General features: G+C 41.7%; 2 protein-coding genes across 2 annotated transcripts; both read left to right on the top strand.

Annotated features, from left to right (window-relative positions):
* The first annotated feature begins 559 nt into the window (after positions 1-559).
* dmac2 (distal membrane arm assembly component 2) lies at positions 560-3,116 on the top strand. Its single transcript, XM_041941235.1, has 6 exons — positions 560-600; positions 1,032-1,222; positions 1,410-1,490; positions 1,913-2,052; positions 2,188-2,350; positions 2,455-3,116. The coding sequence occupies exons 1-6, from the start codon at positions 583-585 to the stop codon at positions 2,627-2,629; spliced, it is 768 nt and encodes a 255-aa protein (XP_041797169.1). The 5' UTR covers positions 560-582; the 3' UTR covers positions 2,630-3,116.
* A 645-nt stretch (positions 3,117-3,761) lies between these two features.
* sirt2 (sirtuin 2 (silent mating type information regulation 2, homolog) 2 (S. cerevisiae)) lies at positions 3,762-11,475 on the top strand. Its single transcript, XM_041940393.1, has 16 exons — positions 3,762-3,903; positions 4,073-4,116; positions 4,329-4,377; positions 4,647-4,757; positions 4,886-4,927; positions 5,042-5,148; positions 5,652-5,708; positions 5,876-5,944; positions 6,030-6,159; positions 6,255-6,314; positions 6,539-6,594; positions 6,697-6,773; positions 7,670-7,721; positions 7,837-7,904; positions 8,445-8,511; positions 9,911-11,475. The coding sequence occupies exons 1-16, from the start codon at positions 3,888-3,890 to the stop codon at positions 10,040-10,042; spliced, it is 1,137 nt and encodes a 378-aa protein (XP_041796327.1). The 5' UTR covers positions 3,762-3,887; the 3' UTR covers positions 10,043-11,475.
* The last annotated feature ends 505 nt before the right edge of the window (positions 11,476-11,980 follow it).

Below are 11,980 nucleotides of genomic sequence, written 5' to 3'. Positions count from 1 at the left end.
TCATAAGGTGCAGTTCAAGCAGTCATTTGCAGCAGTTGAAATGACAATTGCTAACACTAACAATGAGTAGTGTATGTTTCTCAACTAATGACTTAAAATATGATCAGTTTCACTGCTGTGTTTAAAGAAATAAACCTTTGTCAGCATCAGAACGTAGTTATTTAACATTACACCCTGCATTAATTCCAGTCAGTTTTTGTATATATTCTATATATATTTCTTAGAGTTTAATTAATAATGTTCTTGAACTGCATAGAAAGCCTCACACAGTAATCACAGTGTGATCAGAAAAGAGTGTACAGACTTTCTAAAACATCTCAACGTATTAGTCTACTGACGGCCCTAACAACCTGCAGATGCATGTTGCTGATTGTGTATTGTGGCTGTATATTAAAAAGGGGAAGGGGGCCCACCGAGGCTGCTTATGGCCCAGATTTCTGTGCCTCACTTGTTATTACCTGGCCAGCACCAGAGACGTGCATGGAGCGACACTCTGCGGTCACATGATGAACAACAGCCCAATTCTAATAATGCGGAGGTGCAACGTTTGGCCCTCACGACTATCCGTTGGACGGCGCTATCATGTCGGCTCGCATTATGGTCAGTTAACCTTCACATTTCCAGTAATTACTGAACTTACCAGAATAATTTTAAACATTTTACTTGATCCCTTTAAGTGCCAGGTAATCGGTCTGTTGATCAGTAGACATTTGTCAGTAGTCAGTTAATAGGCTGATAGCATTTTGCTACAAAGCTAAAGCTAACGCTAACTCACTCACAACATGCTGAATGCAACTGAAGTTAGCTAAAAGGACTGAATGTCTACATTCATGTGGCTGTATGCAACAAGCAGACCAAAGCGGCTGAGCCAGCACACTGTGTTGATATCAGAGCATGAATGCTTTTTTTTAAATTAACTGTAGACATGTCGTTTCTTTTGTTTGTCATATTCTCCGCTTTACTTGAGAAGAACTGGAGGACAGCGGTCACTGTCTCCTGTCCACGTCCCTCCTCTCAGTCTCTCTGTTCAGTCTCTACACAGATGTTGCCAGCGGTCGGCTCTTCTCATCATTGGCAGGCGGCCGCACAGCTCCAAGTCAGCGTCTCCGCCTCCTCTGCACACCAGGCTTCTCCTCTTCCTCACCCAGCGTTTCTACGAGGTGGAGGATCTCCTGAGCTGGAGGTCTCTGCGGAAGAGGAAGAGCATTCAGAAGAAGCACGCGTAAGAACCATTTAGGCAGTGCTGTTGCTGAGACTTCAGCTGAAACAGAGTGAATGAAATGAACTTCAGTAGGTCTCAGGATCAGTGAAATGATTGCCATGACGCGGTGCTTTAAGTCCATTTCAGATGCAATTTGTCAAGTTACTGTAGCTGTCCATCACTGACTTTTCCCCACTGTCTCTCACAGTTACTATGGCTACACTCAGAAGTTTTATGGGCCAGACATAGCAGCAGCATATTATGTCTTGAGTATGGAGGGAGGATTTAGGTAAGTGCCTTGTTCTCTTGCCATTGCACTGTTATCTGTCGTATGGATACACTGTAGGTTTAAGATTAAAGAAGATCTTTCTTCCTTTTTTAAATTACTGCTCATGCCAACCCTCTGGCTGTATTTGAAAATATTGTCTCAGGTGATCACACAATTTATTTAAACACAGCTCTTAAAGATGCCATTAAGAAGCACAGCTAATGGTTTCTGAACCTGTTTTTTATGGGGTTGGTATTGTGATATTCGTATCACTCTTTCTGGCAGTTATGAAGATGTTAAGCATTATTGTAAGCAGCATTACATGTTGTTACATAGTTGCATATAATCTGTGAGAATGCTGCAAAAATTACAATTTAATAAACAGGTTTCAAATGTGCCGCTGTGATCAGGCTTTCGTGTGATGGTCTGTGTTGCGTCCTCAGGTATGCTGGCCAGTCAGAGTGGTTCCGTACAGACCAGAAGGGCAACTTTAATTGGGACTTCTTGAATTACAAAGACACACCCTTAGAGGAAGTAAACATGAGCTCCACACTCATCAACTACAGAGGACTGAAGAACCTGGGTAATGAGCTCCAGCTCAGCCTTGTTTTCTTTTCTTTTTTTTAGTCTGTCTTACTCTGTCAGCCATGTACTCATTCATTTCTATAATAATTAGCTTTTAAGTAAAGTGTTTCTTAAGTACTTTGTCCTCCCTCAGAGGGGCAGCGATCTTTGCGGACTCTGTCATTACGAGGATGTCCTGAAGTGGACGACTGGTTCCTGGCCAGGCTCCATTTATTTCAGGACTCCCTGGAGGAATTGGACATCTCTCACTGTCCACGCATCACTATAGGCGGCCTGGCAGCACTCAGGAATCTCAAGTAATTCCCCAAAGACTCACAACATAGCCTATTTGTTCTTTCCAAAACCCTACTGTTGCATTAATTTCCTGCCTTTTTGTGTTGTGTGTGTATTTGTGTTGCAGAGGACTACAACGCCTAGATGTGTCATCCCTCCCTGGGATCTCATGTCCTGGGTTGGTCATTATCCTGCTGGAGGAGATGTTACCCCAGTGCCAGATCACAGCTGCTGGCTACGACTTCAGCCTGAGGCAGGAGAGAGGAGAGGGGTACGAGGAGCAAATGCAAGAGCAGAGGTAGGGCATGGACCGGCATGGAGTTCAGAAAGAGACCTCTAAGAGAGCGCTCCTGTCAGTTCACCGTAGCCTGACAGAAAGGACAGTGATGGAGCAAAGAGACGTACAGAGGAAACACCTGACATAAGAACAGGGGAGGCCGTGAGTCAGATTTTTGCAGCAACGCAGCCATCACAGCTTGTTTTCAGTTTTGGACCACACCAGTGTCCGCTAACATCAAGTCTTGATGAACCTGCTAAAAACTCATATTTGATTGGACAGTGGCATCATCCAATTAGATATAAGCACATTAAGAAAAAAGAATACAGCAAGCGTGGCACAAAAATGTTCTGTCTGAAGTTTCGTTTGAAATTTTTTTTTTTTTTTTTTTTTTGCCATTGTCATCTCTGGTGTGCGTATATCATCGCAGTCTGCTTGTATTCTTCCAGAATCAACTTGTTGTCATGTGTGCACATTTATGATGCAAAATCATGTCTGTGTGAAGCTAGTTACTCCTTGTCAGCATATGTAGTAATGATTTTCTGCTGAAATGTAAATATGATTGTAAATATACTCAATAAAGATTTTATTGTTCAATATCAGGATTGCTGTAAATGTATGACCTTTACCCGTGAATCCACAAGTCCTGTTTCACAGACAATGAAAAGCATGTGGCCACCCAACACAGTGTGTCTGCACATATTTCTAATCTTCACTGGAGGCTTATGTGAGGAAACTAAAGCCCATAATCCAGTGTGAGCCTTGTACTGCAGCAGAGTCAGACCCCACAGTGGATGGATGAACACACCAGTGAGACTGGGACACAAGAGTGAATGGAGATGAAGAAATCTCTTCTAATTTTGTATGTAAAGATACCATCTGCAATGATTGGGAGGCCAGTTTTCATGTCAACAGAACTTGCGTGAGCTACTTCTTCACAGCGCATTTCGGATAACATTGTCTTCTTTAAAGTTGTATGCAAAATAATGCATGTAAAAAACATAAATTTCTCATGTCACCCATGTATATTAGCAGTGAGTTTGTTGAATATATAGAGTTTTCGGTGACAGTAACTGAGCCCTAAGTAGTTAGATCCGCGGTAGGAACCAATCTATGGGAACTGGTACACAAGAAACACGGACCCTGTTTCTGACGGACAAAAACAAGACCCCCCCAGCTGAGCGGTAGCTACAGTTGATACCTGTCGTAACTTAGTAAAATCTGGAATTTAAGCCAATTGTCGCTCGGATCCTTGTGGTTAAAGGTCCTCAGTAGACGGATAAATGTCTGATGCATCAGGTAGGATGACTGTCTGATGTGAAAATCGAGTTATAACTTCAGACAATCAGACGGTTCTACACCGCGCTAGCTTGTCTGGTTAGTTGTGCTGCTAGCTAACATGACCATTTACATGGGGAAATATTTGCTGAGGCAGAGTTTAACTTGGTATTTAATTTTTCATTTGTAGAACATCCTAAAAAAGAAGAGGAGGAGGTAACGCCTGAACCGGAGGTGAGAAAGCCAATTTATCTGGGAGTTAGCAGGGAACTAAACGATAGGTGGGGTTATAGTCAGCTAGCTGCTGCTTTGTGACACTCACACAAAGCATGGTATGACAGGGCAGGTGTTGATAACGTAAATCTCAGATGAAGAAAACAGCCATTAACAACAGGCTTTCTCCTCGTGGAGTCACATGATTAATGTCAACGTTGTGTCCGTTGTAGGAGCAGTCCGACGACAGCAGTGAGGAAGAGGCTGCAGGAGACTCACAGAGTATGTGAGGATAATGCCATGTCCGGAAGTGGTGCAGTGGTGTCAGAAAACAAATAGAGATTTACACCCTTCGACAACTGTTGTCCATTTAATGCAACACCTATTACATCATGTGTCTCATACACATGCCATCATACTGTAGATGTTCTTCTGACATTCATTTTATTATTTCATGATGTACTTTTTTTAGTTGCTTTTGGTTGGTTTGTGTATGCATTGTATTCTAGAGTTATTTTTTTATTTTTGGTCCTTGTATTTGCTCCCGCCAGTGGACTTCCTGCGAAACCTCTTCTCCAGCACCCTGGGCCTCGGCTCAGCAGACAAAGTTCTGGATGAGCTGACTCTGGATGGAGTGGCACAGTACATAAAGAGCGGAAAATGTGAGTCTGTGCCTGCTTCCATTCAGCTCATCCATTATTTCTGACCACAGTGGATTGATTTGCGTCATACTATTATAATGATGCAGTTGTTATTGATCTAAGTCAGATGTGTCTCTGCATCCACACAGGTAAAAACATCCTCTGCATGGTTGGAGCAGGAATATCCACATGTGAGTATCTCAATTTGAACATCACAGATAAAACATTTAAAAGTATCAAACTGCTTTTAAATTATTATTGGTTATTTTTTAATCTGTTACCCTCAACACCATCTCCACCCTCAGCGGCCGGGATCCCTGATTTCCGCTCGCCAGGAACTGGCCTGTATGCAAACCTGCAGAAATATAACCTGCCTTACCCAGAGGCCATCTTCCAAATCGATTACTTTAAGGTGTGTGAAGATTGCTTTCTTTGAAGGTTTGGAGAATGACACACTGCAGTATATAATAGCTTTCTCAGGGGCCTCAAAAACCCCTGGCAGCTTTGAAAGATTAGAACTGAAATTACATTATTGATATTTGCCTTCATCTTAATTCTAACCTGATTAATCCACAGTGTAACTAAGAAGCCAAGTCTCTTGGATTTCAGTTTTGTTCTAGTATAATAACAGATGCGAAGATTATGGCAATTTTTTGTTGTAACTTTTGAGAAAGAGCTCTGAAAGCCATTGAACAGTGTCGGTACCTAAACTCAAGAAAAAAAAAAACAAGCACATTAAACCTAATTTTTTCCGTCAGATGGACCACTACCTCTTAGCCACTGTGGCTAATTGCTTGGTGTGCACTTGTACAGTCATCTGAAGACCATGCTGTCTTGTGATATGAGGCAGTGCTCACTCCAGTCTTCACTGTCGCTACAATAAAGTGTAACACTTTTCTCTGTCTTTGTTGTCAGAAACATCCAGAGCCTTTCTTCGCCTTAGCCAAGGAGCTTTATCCAGGACAGTTTAAGGTACAAAACACTTCTTGCTGCCTTGTGTGCCTCAAATAATTGTAATGAATATAATAACTCTATAGAATCAAAAATATATCAGAATATTTAAGCATAAAATGTGTCTTCACAAAACAAAGGCTTCAGAGGTGTTTGTTCTCTTGTGGTTGACTTTTCTCGGTGTTTAGCCGACAATCTGTCATTACTTCATGAAGCTGCTGAAGGACAAGGGGCTCCTGAGACGCTGCTACTCGCAGGTAAGAAAAAGAGTCCCCACTTCACATACAGTACATTGAGTCTTTGCGGTTTTGTATTGACATTAACACGTACGTGTTCTTTCAGAATATTGACACTCTGGAGCGCGTGGCCGGCCTCGAGGGAGACGATCTAATTGAAGCTCATGGAACGTTCTACACGTCCCACTGTGTCAGCTTCTGTTGCCGCAAGGAGTACAACCTGGAGTGGATGAAAGGTGTCTTTTTTTTAGCTTTTACATGTTGGAGCATCAGATTACAAGGTTGTGACTTCAGCCATTTGGGACTTTGACCTCCTCCCTCTGCCTTGCAGATAAAATCTTTTCTGATGACATTCCCCGATGTGACAAGTGCAGCAGTTTGGTCAAGCCAGGTCAGTGGATCTTTGTCTGTCTCGTTATTGCTTTTCTAGTTTCCGTTTTTGTTCTGCAAGCACTTTCTTACTTGTGTTTTGTAATTTTCTTATTCGTTCTCCTTCCAAAAAGATCTACCAACAAACTCTATTTTATCTGTTGCTTACATGACAAAATGACTGCTAGATAATTGTGTCAGCATATATCTCAATACCTCTGTGTCCCGTGCTCATTTTTCACCCAGACATCGTCTTCTTTGGAGAGAATCTACCTGTCCGGTTCTTCACTTCAATGAAAATGGTGAGGACATGGCAGTGCATGCATGCATGCGTGTTTAAAGAGAATGTGATGCAATACCTCTGCAGAAATACTCTCTTTTCACTGTCTTTATCTACCTGTCAGGACTTTCCTCGCTGTGATCTTCTCATTATCATGGGGACGTCTCTACAGGTCCAGCCATTTGCAGGACTAGTCAGCAGGTACTGCATATCAAGTGTCATATTCCTGCAAGCCACTGCTGATCATAGACACAGCTGCAGTGATAATCTGGCAGTGTGCTGCAGTCTAGCAGCAGGTGAGACCATCCTGCAGAATGAAAGATTCAGGCTTGATTCCAGCAAAAGGCTTGTCTTGTGGATGGGAATTAGGAACCGGTTCTAAATGGTCAAATCAGTGGGAATGGTATGCCTCCTAACCTATGAAATCCTTTCAGCGATGGCGGCATGTTTTTCTGACAGTTGCGCATTGCAAGACAGTGATTTTAAGCTCATGCGTCTATGCTGCTTGAAACTTCTGTCAAAGCGTGGCTTCATTTCATGAAAAAAGATGCAATGTCAGTTCATGTCACACACATTTTTCTTAGCAACATGGGCTTGAATTCTTGGAAAGCCATGTATTTGACATGCTATGCATGAGTGCCACAGCTTCCCAGTCAAGCAGCATGTCCGTTACTGAGGGTAAATATTTCATAGTATGATAGCATTAGTGTCACACAGGCAGGCGTAGCAGTTTTGTTTCTTTGACTGAAGAAACGAATGCTGCACAAATATTCTTGCATTTCATCCATTTTAGATGTTGACAGACAGACTGTTGCTGCAGCTGGCTCTCAGCCTGCAGCCAGCTCAACTCCAGTTACGTTGACACTGAAAAGCTTTTATTCCACACAGATAACTGATCAGGAATCAATGAGGAAATCGATAAAGTATCAGACCGCTGGGTAGAATCGATAATGGCATTGGTATCAATAAAATCAGTTCCCATCCCTACTACTCATCCACATTTTGAAACTTATTGTAGATTGCTCTGGTAAAGAGCTAGCTGAATGGCTGAAATATCATTGAAGTAATTGCTTTTTTTGCCCCTTTCTTTCCTTTAGGGTTTCGAAAAGTTGCCCTAGACTTCTCATTAACATGGAGAAGGCAGGACAGGTGAGCCTTCACCCCTCCATCATCCCTTTTCTGCCTTCATCCGTGCTGCTTTTTCTATTATAGATGTGTTTCTTGGCATTTCTGTGCAGCTTTGTCTGTGTGTTTCTCTGTGCAGGCTGATCCTCTGTTTGGGTTGCTGGGTTTTGGAGGAGGGATGGACTTTGACTCAGACAAGGCATACAGGTGATACAGAGAAAGCAAAAAAGTATAAACTGGGACATAATGATCAATAGTGACTGATATTTTTTTTATATTAAACCTGCATGTATTCTGTGGATTAGCTTTAACTGACATGATGCAGTTTACCTTTTGACCACCGGAGAGTGCCAAAGCTTTATCCATGTTGAGGATTTAATGAGATCAAATGTGCTATACTACATTTCTGTTTTACTTTTCATTAATTCATACTTAAACCCATTTCTCAGTAAGTCATTTAATCAGTAATCACCCAATCAATGAGTAGTCATAACATTCAGATGTTGTTGCTCATTCATGGTACCAATATTTAAGAAACATGCTTCAAATTTTTAAACAGAAATCTTTAGCGAAGTGCATTTTACTGGCTTATCAACAGAGTAAAAGATGTTAAAGAAGAGAAAAATAAAATCATTTGTGTTGGTGGACAGTCAGTGTTGGAATATTTGTATGTGTGCTGGAAATGAAGAGGTGATATGGAGCCATGTCCAGGTTCTAACATAGTGGCCCCTTTTTCCTTCTCTCCAGAGACGTAGCTCACATCAGTACATGTGATGACGGCTGTTTGGCTCTAGCTGACCTGCTGGGATGGAAGGTTAGTTACACAATCACCTTTCACAGATCCTGTGCTCATTTGAGGTCGTACTTCTTGCGTGAGCACAGTCTGTTTGCTGCAGAAAAATCCCACGACTCTGAGAGTAAACAGCCTAATATTGTAATCATTTCAGCGAAGAGGTAATCGTTTGTGAAATAACATCAACGCAGCAACACAGCCGTTTAAACCAGACAGGTCACGCATTTGAAAATGAGGTAATGCAACTGAAAAGAAGAGAGACAGAAAAATTTGTGTTTGTTTTTCTATATTTGTGGGGTCACTGGAAGCCCCCTCACTGTGTGGGATCCAAAATGCTGAATCCCATATGTTTAACCATAAGTTTTATGTTGCCATTCTGTCTGCAATAATAATGTATGGTTGTCACAAAATCCCACGGCACACCTGGACTTACCTCAGGGAGTGCCGTTTGGGGACCACTGCCACTGGTTGTACTTTAATAAAAACAGGCTCATGTGTCAGCCAGTCAGTATTTTTATCTCCATTGTAAGAAATAAAAAGTGACATACCAACAGCGCTTAAGTTCACTAATTAACTCATTGTATCTAGTTTGTTAAATCTGTGCAAAAATAGAAATGTGAAAAACACAATTTATGGTTTTATTTATAGTTACGTGCTGGACTAACTGCTCTTTGTGAACAACAGCTGGTCACAGTGGCTTCCTTGAGTCTTCCTATTGAGTCAGGTTGCCAGGCAACCAGCGGAGATGCTGCGGGACCTGACCACAAAATGTTGTTTTTGCTCAACTGTTTGTGTACAGATTAAATCACAAGACACAGAGTGTTAAACAGTAAACAGTGAGTTTTTTTTTACTCCCCCCCCGGCTCTCCCCCCGTTTTTAGTCTGTACGCTAAGCTAAGCTAAACACCTGCTGGCTTTAGTTATGGCCTACAAACATGAGAGTGGTGTCATCCTAGCATCTTTCACTCAGAAAGAAAGCAAATAAGCCTTTAAGGGTCATTGAACATTAATGGCATTTGGCATGTAAGCAGTCTAGTTTCAAGATATTGAATATCAAGTTACTGGTAGAGCTCATGTAGAAGTATCTGTATGCAGCCACACTGATATGTCTAAATATAATTTAAACAATTTAGTACGAAGCGCGCCTGCGGTAGTCACAAAGCCCTGTCAGTGCAGACCTGCAGCAGAAGCAAAAAAAAAAAAAGGTGAGAACTTTTGAAATGTCAGGCTAACCTATTTCTGATTTTCCTGTGTGATCTTGTGGTCCCAGGTCACCACTGTGGAGGGACTTCTTGATAAACGCAAGAGCACAAGCTGCTTCTCGCTTTCTTACAGTCTCTTTTCTGTTCACCACTCTGTCCTCCGCGTCTCCGGCCATTAGTCATGTTGAATCGCTTGTTTTGCCATCACTGCTCTGCAGGCGGAGCTGGAAGAGTTGGTGAAGCGGGAGCACGCCAGGATTGACAGCCAGGACAAGGCCAGTGAGAAAGGAGGAGCTGCAGCCAAGGCCAGCTCTGCATCGGTGGCACCAGAGCCCAAAAAGGAGGAGTAACGTCTTAAAAAAGTTCCCTTTTTCAGAAAAGCTACCGTAGTGATGTCATTTTTCTGCACAGTTGGCCGTTCAAGGGAGATTATGATACCAGGCTTTTTGTTTGGAAGGAAGCTCATTTTCCAAACGCAGACATTTAATTCTCCTGAACAACCTCATGGGATAGCCCTGTGTTTTATGCTCTTGTCCTGTTTATATCGCTTATTTGCACTTTACTGACATCAATCTACTTTCCTTTATTTTATTTATTTTTTCATTACCCCACATCTGTCTCAGCTGTATACTTCTGTCTGGGGCAGTTCAGACATGTTCAAGTATATCTACATTTCAGCACCACATGTTCCCACAGAGCATGGAAGGTGGTTCATATCTCCAAAACCCAGGCATGACTCTGCTGCATTATAGGACAAGCTACAGTACTGTCTCCAAACGTCTGGTGCAGTGCTTTGGGCCAAGCTACTTCAACTCACTTCATCTTTCCCCCAAGCCAAAATCTGTTGGCCTGATTGGTCAGCGACTTCATAAAAGTACTTCCTGATAGGTGAACCGAGGTAGCTGTAGATGTAACAAAAGGATAATTGCTTATGTGGAACTTTTAAAATGTAAAAATAACATTTTTTCATGTTAACCTTTTGCTCTTGTTTGATTTGACTTCTATAACGTATTTTAACACAATGTTCTCGGATGTAAATGGAACAACAAGCAAATGAACGAGAAATGATGCATAAAATAACAGTAACTTTGTGCTCTCTGCAGTCAGGTCCTGAGTTGCTCATTAGGTGGTTTTGCCTTTTAAATCTTAGGGGATAGATAGAGTGCTGCAGAGACACAAGGAGCCTAAATGGGCAAGAATAGTTTAAATACGGTGTAGTGAAGTATGAGACGGTGTTGTTTCATAGGAAACAATGTGGGCTTTCTGAAAAAAGCATGAATTGTTGCCTAATGATATAGAAAATACAGGGGGTGGACACATTTACATTAACATCTGTACAAAAGAATGGAAACCAAATGCAAAAAAAACCTGCAATAAACCTGGCCTTTGTAAAGCTGATGATGTTGACTTTCGTTGTGGCCTTTTCGGTCTTTTTTTGCTTAAGCATTTGAATACGTCCACATATTGTACACATGCACCAAGTTTCGTAACTTAAATAACTTCTGACTCGTAGCACCACCATCTGAAGTATTGCTGCCATCATTTCTTCTACATGTAAACCCAACTTGCTGTAGTTTCAGGATGGAAAGGTTGAGTAATTTTGCAAAAACACGGTGGAGTTGTGAAAGTTCGCCTGATGGTATGCGATGAATGATGGGATGATGTGGCACTGGCTACCCTCAGTCTGATTGGCCACTTTATTACCATTTTTATTGTGTATCTTTTACTGTTTAACCTGATTTACACATCCATACATGCTAGCAATAAAGGTGGTTGATTTGAAGTGCTTGGTGATGCGTGTTAATGAAATTCTTTTACATGTTTTCATATTTGTTACCATCCATAGGCTTTTATATGAACAGTGCTCATGTGGTCTCAACCTAGTTTTTGCCCTAATGAACTTGTTGCATCAGATGTGATTGGTTGGAATATAAGACTGATCAAGAAGCAAGACTAAGAGAACTTTTTAGGACATTTCACTAAAATCACAGGACCAAAGAGGCGGAACAACAAACAGGCTGACTGAGCTTTTCTGTCCATTGAGTCATGTTGTTAGCATGGTTGAAAACCAGTCACACATGTGTGATGGTCTTCATTTTGTACAGTTGTTAGGAAAGCTTTGAGAAGCAGAAGGGATCATTTTCTGACTCGCATTCCAGAGGTTATTAGTTGGTTTTGGCCTGTTTTGGGTTCATTGGTGGCAGCCATATTGGTCAGTTTCATTGTACAGATCATGGTGATGGCTGGAAATGATTAAACAGAAAGGGTGACAGCACTTCATGTAAAAG

This window comes from Chelmon rostratus, chromosome 7 (assembly GCF_017976325.1).
Source record: "Chelmon rostratus isolate fCheRos1 chromosome 7, fCheRos1.pri, whole genome shotgun sequence".
NCBI lineage: Eukaryota > Metazoa > Chordata > Actinopteri > Chaetodontiformes > Chaetodontidae > Chelmon > Chelmon rostratus.
The sequence above is the reverse complement of the archived record's forward strand: the minus strand, read 5'-3'. Positions and strand labels throughout refer to the sequence as shown.

Coding starts and splice junctions, on each gene's coding strand:
- dmac2 (XM_041941235.1), top strand. Junction 1,223..1,409: donor AGCATTCAGAAGAAGCACGC/GTAAGAACCATT, acceptor TGTCTCTCACAG/TTACTATGGCTACACTCAGA. Junction 2,053..2,187: donor CAGAGGACTGAAGAACCTGG/GTAATGAGCTCC, acceptor GTCCTCCCTCAG/AGGGGCAGCGATCTTTGCGG.
- sirt2 (XM_041940393.1), top strand. Junction 7,722..7,836: donor ACATGGAGAAGGCAGGACAG/GTGAGCCTTCAC, acceptor TTCTCTGTGCAG/GCTGATCCTCTGTTTGGGTT. Junction 7,905..8,444: donor GACTCAGACAAGGCATACAG/GTGATACAGAGA, acceptor CCTTCTCTCCAG/AGACGTAGCTCACATCAGTA.